The sequence below is a fragment of the Neophocaena asiaeorientalis genome, unplaced genomic scaffold (assembly GCF_003031525.2).
Source record: "Neophocaena asiaeorientalis asiaeorientalis breed wild unplaced genomic scaffold, Neophocaena_asiaeorientalis_V1.1 scaffold36, whole genome shotgun sequence".
NCBI classification, from domain to species: Eukaryota; Metazoa; Chordata; class Mammalia; order Artiodactyla; family Phocoenidae; genus Neophocaena; species Neophocaena asiaeorientalis.
The window spans coordinates 7,482,709-7,490,680 of NW_020174149.1; the positions used below are offsets into that span (position 1 = coordinate 7,482,709).

General features: G+C 49.1%; 1 protein-coding gene across 1 annotated transcript in view; it reads right to left on the reverse strand.

Moving 5' to 3' along the window:
• Positions 1–424: 424 nt before the first annotated feature.
• The window catches only part of SCRN1 (secernin 1), a 56,969-nt gene continuing 49,421 nt past the window's right edge, over positions 425–7,972 (reverse strand). Inside the window, exons 7-8 of the mRNA XM_024755082.1 lie at positions 6,540–6,720; positions 425–4,437 (exon numbers count right to left, since the gene is read on the reverse strand). Coding sequence (XP_024610850.1) covers positions 4,279–4,437; positions 6,540–6,720 — 340 coding nt within the window. The 3' untranslated portion in view covers positions 425–4,278. The remainder of the gene's footprint in view (positions 4,438–6,539; positions 6,721–7,972) is intronic.

Here is a 7,972-nt window from a genome sequence, read left to right on the forward strand (position 1 = left end):
ATCTGAGACTCTGCCTTCAGTTCTTCTGGGTATATACTCAAAAGTAGAATTGCTGGCTTATGTGCTAATTCTAGTTTTAATTCTTTGAGGAACCTCCACACTGTTTTCCATATCAGCTGCGCCATTTTATATTCCCATCAACAGTGCACAAGGGTTACAAATTCTCCATATCCTCACCAACACTTATTTTCTGTTTTTTTTTTTATAGTAACCATCCGGATGGGTGTGAGGTGGTATATCATGGTTTTGTGTTTATTTTTAAAGAGTGAATTTATCCACAGAATGGATAAATGGAGAAAACGCTGAACGGTTTGGTCTTCCAAAGATTCCAGTCATAAAATATATCCCCCTTCATACATTTTCTATGTTGTGGCCAATGCCCACATCTATTAATGAAACACAAGATAGAAGAGGCCAAGAGACATTAATTTCAGTATTTTTTTATTGTATGCTTGATGTATTTAGAGACAATTCCAAGGGCAAGCACTGGTTGGGGAAGTTATCCGGTTTGTAGATATGTGTACAAAAGGCTATTAAGACCACACGGTCAGTTCCCACTGCAGGAAGCAGAAAGGTTTTCCTTTTTATTATTCCCTGCCCCTAGCGTTTTCCAGCTCACACATCTGACTTCTCACAACATGACTGCAAACATGTACGTATTCATCCCCACGAGAAATCAGCATGTGACATCTCGGGATGTTTGGATTCAATCAGGTAAAGCACATTTGACACAAACCATAGGAGGGGAAGTTGGGACCTAGGACCCTATGGAATGAAATGCCAGGGCTACAGGGAAGCACAGGCACTGCTGGGTCAGCTGGTGCACGTGACCTGCCGCCCCTCCCCCTCCACACGAGCAAGGCCAGCTCAGTGGGTTCCCCTCCCTCCTTCCTCCCAAAAGCTGAGAGCTCAGCTGAAGACCTTCCCCAGAAATGACTTGACTGTTCCTCAGTCAAGAATGCAGTTAGCGCATTCATAACAGACACTGGTCCCACCTGGCTTTCCTGCTGGGCTGGGCAGAGCTGTGTAACACCTGGACCCATGTGGGATGACATCAGGAAGCAAAGTACTTTGCCTGGTTGATAATTATTTTTTATACCTAATAATCCACCCAATAGTGAAGGAACTTCACTGCTAATATCTAATAGGCATACACCTTCTCTATTAGACAGCTTATAAGAAAGACTCTTTCTAACAGTAACACTGTCTTATGTTATTGGGCACTAAAGAATTACCATAATTTCAAGTATATCCTTATTCTACCTAAAATTCCAAACCACCTCCAAGGATGAAAGAGTACTACTTCTGCTTTGCTAATTTACTTTTATTGGAGCTTCTGCCCCTCCTCAGAGTATGAGTGGTAAATCCCAGCTACTAGCCAAGACTAACTAGCTTATGTTTGATTATGGGGCGCGGGGATAGGGGAGAGACTCTGTCCTTCACGGCCACGTCTTCTTTCTGCACAAGGCATACACAGCCCCCTCCCCCTCCCCCAGGTCTTGATGGATACACAAATGGTATTTTAGGAAGCTACTTACACGCCAACCTTTAAACATTATTTCCATAGTTCATCTTGAATATTCATTTTCCCCATACTGCCTTTAGAAAAGCAATCCCTGGTCAAGAAATCGTCCATGTAATAATAAGCACTTTTCAAAAGCTGAGTCTGTTAGGAGCATTTAAAAACAAACATCCCCCCAGCAATGGCATACTCAAAATCCAACTACATGTTTCAAGCTGTTAATATGTCACTAGAAGTGAGTATAGCCACATCAGCAGGCTCTTTGCTCTCTTCTTGTCTTTCCCCTCGCATCCCAATGCACAAAGAATCTCTCCACCGCTATTACTCGGGTTTTAACTGTACATAGAACATCTCTGTACAGCCTGATGGAAGCATCCCAGCCCCTTTTAACTTCTGCCACGAAAGGACTGCCACACCCTCTAGTGGTAAGACAGTGGCATCACAATCGTGATGTATAGCGTCAGCCAAGACATCTCTCAGAGCTGGCCGTTCTTTGGGCTGCTGGAATAAGGTCAATGTCCCTAACAGAAGTGGCCATTATGTTTCCCACTACACAATGGCTGAGTAATAGCATAAGTCTGGCTGGGTTATCCGTGACCTTTGCTTGGCCCATAATAATGAAAGCAGGCCTCTGGTGTAATTTATTCTCACTAGACTTCTTTTGGTCAAACCCCTAATCACCCTGGGTATCTCAGACATGCCAGGTCTGATGAAATGTTTCCATAATAGGGGGAGAGGATTCCACATGGTGAAATTTTAGAGTGGCTTTCTGCACTATCTTGTTTTAAATAACCACTCAGCAGGTGGGCTTGGGAGGGGATGAGGTACATATGTCACCCCCAAGCCTCACCCTTCCCCACTCAGCAGCTGTAGACAGACGCTCTCACAGTGGCTGCGCCACCTAAGAGGACACCCTAAGTTCGCCCACAGTGAGAGCCCAGGCCAAACCCCGACAAAACTCACCGTGAACAGCTGCTGTTAACTTTGTCAGCACAAATATTCCTCCCATCTCTCACCACTTGTAGTCAGTGACTTTACATACAGAATTTGCAAAACTGCTGGGCAGAAAGCTCACGGTGCTCTTATGCGTACACCCTTACAGGGGAGTTGGTAGAAAAAAGGATTTGTTCCAGTAAAACCTGGGACCCTCAGGGTCCACGTCTGTGTATGGGGCCCAAGCCCCTTCCAGCTCTCACGGCATATGATACACTGCAGCTGACAAGGAGTCACTAACTTGAAGTCACTTCCAAGACTACCGACACTCACAGTATTTCCATTTGGAAAGGCCTGTCGGTGATGGTACAGGTGAGGCTGCATAATGAAGCCGCCGTCCTCCCTCCCACTGCGGTATTAACACACACACTTCTCCTCAGCACCTCTGCCCCCTTCCGTGTTAAGAGTGGTGGAGAGTTTCAGTGGCTGGAAGTAAGCCCCCGCCGCCGCCCCCACCAGCACCTGCCCACTTCAGCTACCCGTCTGAAGGCAGCTAATGGGCCATGCAGGGCGAGAGGAATAAAGGGAAGGCCTAGGGAAAGCCAAGTGCTTCCTCCACAGCTTTGGGGGATATAACAGGCTGGGTAGGAAGGGCGGGGGTGGGACTGTCACCGTGGAGCCAAATGCTGCTCCATCCATCTGTCCCCTTCCTGCCCTCTGTCTTCCCCGTGCTGGGCCCATCTGGTCTCCCTCACGTGCTTTCCTGGGCTCTGCTGGTAAGTCAGATCCTTCATGTGCCCACACATGGGAAACAAATCAGTTTAATTAAAGTCTGCTGAGATAATGGAGTAGCTGCTCAGATTCCAGCGACTTCAACTGTGATCTAAACAGCCAAGAATTTCTCCTTTCTTTCCCTCATTAGCTGAGAAATTTGCCGCTTCGTGGGGTGGAACTTCTGCCACAGGGCCATTTAATTAATCCTAAACTAGACGGCGGTAACCAGGCCCAGAATCATTTCTAGACACACGCACATCCGTGCGGCATGTGAGCGGCCATGCAGGGAGAGCCCCGTGCCTCATGGGAGAGCCGCGCCGCGATCCAGGGTCGTGGCGCACAGCCGCCTCTGAATCTCTACAGTGGGCAGCTTCCAGCTCGCACGGCACGTGGAAGCTGTCTGCGGGTCCACCGCACACGAGCGCGGTGCACAGGTTCTGTCAGATCACAGGAATCGGGATGGAGCTGGGCCTGGAGAGGAGCCCCCTTTATTCCTTCCCGCTTGTTTCGTCTCTCAGAAGACACAGCTGGAGACATTGTGCATTACAGGCCTGCGCTCAGCAGAAGGGAGGCCAGGCCAGGATGCCTCCCTTGAGCACACACACAAGAGCCCTGGGCCAAAGAAATGCCTTTTGTTAACCAGAAAGAAACCACTACTGAGAGAAAGAGTAAGACTTCAAAAGATTTTGCCTTCCCCTCAAACTCGGCGCAGTGGAGCCTGTCTTTCAAGGCTTGATGGACTCTAGTCCTCCCATGAAAAGGCTAACGTGTCCATTGTCACTGAAACACAATAAGAGCAGCTTAAAATCCACGATCAGTCATACAATCGCACAACAGGCAAATGGGATACATGTTTACACTGCAGAAGGAGGGGATCTATGTTGCAGAAGAAGGGGGCGTTGTGAGATCCGAGGCAGAACACTAGGGAACAGTGTGGCGTTAACACATCTGAACTTTCTCATTTTACTCGGACAGGAGAGCGGCTTGTTTTGCTGGTAATTTAGTAAGGTGGGAAATTTTAAATAAGAAGGGGAAAGGGAATGCTTACTTCACTTAAAGAACTTAATCTCCGTGTCAACACAGTCATAGAAGAGATCTCCCACTTCGGTGGGGTCCAGGGGGTCATTGCTGGTCAGGATTTCCTCCATGGCTTCCAGGCCTTGCTTCTCTAGTTCCAGCATCGTCTTCCTCAGCTTTTGACCTTGCTCCTGAGAAGGACAAAAACAGCGGGGGTCATTACAATGGATGCTGAAAGACCCCCGGAGGGCCTGCCCCCCACCCCATTCAATCTGCTCCCCGCGGGACTGCCACGGGGATGGTTCTAAAATGCAGGTGTGGTGATGTCACTGCTCTGCTTGGAGTTCTTGCCTTCAGGATAAAAATCCAGAGTGCTGAGTGACGTTGGGAAAGGCCCTTTGAGGCTCCAGCCTGCCTCGCCTTTGCCACGCCTCCCGCACCTCCTTGCTCTTCAGCTGGACCGAATTAGCTGCATTCCTCCAGCCCGTGATACTTTCTCGCCACAGCACAGGCAACCCTGCTCCCCTCAACACTCGGTCAGCTTGCGCCCACCTTCAGGCTTCCGTGAATGCCTCTCCTCTAGGCTACCCCCATCCAATGCCTTTCCTTCTGCCACGGTTGTTCTCTTTCTGTCTTGCGATGGTCTGTCTACTTACCTGTGTCCCCCATTAGACCACGATCTCCCAGGGAGGGAGACCCGGGCTTATCTCTATCCTCCTGCCTGGGACAGAGAAGGCACTCCCAATAATGTCTCTTGAAAGCATAAATGGATCAATGAATAATCACATGGCATGTCTATCCCCGATTTACTTTTTTTTCTGAGGGGGTGACATCTCTTCTTCCAAGTGGCAGTCACTCATTTACATACAGTGGATGACAATGAGAAGCTTTTACTTGCCCAATTAGTCCCAGAACAGAGAAGCCGCTGTCACCACCCATCGACCACTTCCTAGTGCTGCCTTAACTCAAACCAACGGTCATTGCTAAATTTCAAAGTCCACCCAGCCTCATCGGTCTCATCTCTTTGAAATTTTGTGTAGGATACTTCAGAACACACGGCCCTTTCTGCCCCTGCCTTCGTTTGCCAAACATACACAAAACTGTGCACCAGGGAGTGACATGTTCCCCCTGCTCGGGCTTACTGTGATCCACCTAGAAAACACGCACTGTCAACAGGCAGGGAGGGCAGCCCCGGACAGAACTCTGTGAAATGCAGCGGTAGCATTCATGGTTCCAGGGAAATGTCTGGCAGGGAGGGCAGATGTCAAAGAACTGCGACTTTTATACGTCAGAATGGTCATTTCTGGGGCACACGAGAGCAAGTTCTATAAATAGTGAGACTACCCCTCTCAGAGATACTTTCTGAATTCACATGGATTTACCGCTGTCCTTTCTTGCCACCCTTTTTAGAGAGCCCACCGTGCTGGATGTAAGAAAATAAGCTCACCCAGTCCACGCAAAAGGCACGCACCAATTTACCTGTAAGATGTCACTTTCTTCAGGACAAACTGGACCCTTACAAGTTGTTAAATAAATGCTTGGGAAGCAGATGAGCATCTAACAACCAGGTTCCTTGCTTCTCCCTTCAGCAAAATAGAGGCTTGGATTTTATATGAAAGTCCACCACTAAGGGTTGCTGTGGGCGTATACTGAGTGTTTGCCTTGTTTGAATTGATGTCTTGTAACTTTATTAATCAGAACTTTGGGTGGAGGAGGGAGGGCTGCACTTTGAAGAACAGCTATTTTAAAGCTAGAAACTTAAAAAAAAAAAAACCTTTTTTGTATGAAAAAATATACATAACAAAATTTACCATTTTAACCATTTTGAAGTGTACAGTTCAGTGGCATAAAGACATTCACATTGCTGTGCAACCATCACCACCAACCGTCTCCAGAGCTTTGTTAAAAAACAACACGATGGCATCTTTAAAGTGCTCCGTTACGTACACATCTTTACCCCTCAAAGTACACAAAGAATTTTCGACAACAGAAAAGCAGTTCTCCTGACTAGTACCGCACGTTTCTGTTATTTGCAGGTGAACAGTAAGTAAAAGAGGGAGATGCTTAGCCCACTGAGTTCTAGAATAACATCAGATAAAGCAGAGGCTTGGTTTCACTGGGTTGCAAGAGGCTGGGAGGAACAATTACCACCAGCATTCTAGCAGGGGCCCCGGGAGCCTGGGTTTCTGGAAGCAGACTTGCTGGAGAGGAGGAAGATGACGAGCTTGTTCACTGCTGTCCTGCCTCCTTGCTAGGGACCCCGCCCGCACCCGGGGCTCAAAGCCAGGCTCACCTCGTCACTCTCCAGGACCGCCCGGGCCCACTCATGGGCCTTGTATAGCTCGTGGCGGCGGTCTGGCTTCTCCTGGAACCGAGGCTCCTTTCTGGCAGGGTCATCGCCTCCGAAACAGGGAGACTGTGCTTTGGGGACGAGTTTTACATCGTCGACAAAGATGAAAGGCTTGAATATGGACCTGGAGAGAAAGGAGAGGTACTTCAGCCAAACCGAGCCTGGGGCTTGAGGACACCAGAGGCTGCCCTCTCCTTCAGCAAACATCTCCTGGGCCAGCTCACGGTGGCAGGCGGGTGCCTGCAGGGAGAGACCCAACTGCATATCTTAGTAACTATTTTAGTAGCACTAACTGCTGTTTATAAGCTGCAAATTCTTCTATTTGCAGCGAGGAGACATCAAAACAGACTGGCTTTGTTCTGGGAAGGCCATTTAGGAGCCCCTTTCAGTCACATGGAAGGAGGAAGATAGACACAGTGTTCTGAGGAAAGGGTGCAATGGGCCACGGATCAGAGCTGGTCTATCTCCACCGTGCTCTGTGGAAAGGGGCCTCCTGGAAAGGCAGGGTCTGAGACCTCAACCTTTTTTTTTAGGTTCTACCTTATTTGAAAATGTTTGGAATATCTCTGACAGACTCAAGGTGGGACAGATTAAGACAGATGACAAAGAAAGAATCCCGGGGCCCCAGAGAGGGCACAGCACAGAGGACAGAAGTCTGGTTGTGTGAGAGTGAGGCTGAGGGGATAGTAGGTGGCTAACGCAAGAACTCTGATTCAGCTCTTCTGGCACGAGGGATGTCTTAGGGGACATGATTCTGTGTGTGTGTGTGTGTGTGTGTGTGTGTGTGTGTGTGTGTGCGCGCGCACCTGTGCATACCTGGGGACATTTCAACACATCCCCCCAGATGCGCACACACCCCAAAACAGCCATGTGTCTAAGAAACTGCATCTTGGGATCCCAGGCCAACGGGGTCTGTGGTGACCACAGCTGACAGTAACACTAGAGGGAGAGAGCCTCACTCTCCCTGCTCTGCACCCAGAAAGAACACGGCTGGATCAAAGCAGTCCTCCTGGCAGAGCACAGGCACCTCTGGGCCCCGAGGGTGGCCTGTTTTCAATCACACCACACGGGCACCTGCAATAACAATTGGAGAGAATGAGACACACACCCGCACCCCGTGTGTACGGCTCAGGTTCGGGTTGTTTCCTCTCCTCTTAACTGGTGCCTCCAGTGGGTGAGAAGTGAGCTGGGAAGTTGATTCCCTCAGCCCCGAGATGCCTGGACTTGAGGCGGCCAGAGCAGCCTTGCCACTGTGTCACACAAACATTTTCACTATGCCACAATCTGCAAAGAACTGGAAACCCATGACCTTTGTACCCAAACTGTGTCCCTGGACTTGAGAGTCAGCATCACCCTCAGGCCCCATCCCCCACCCC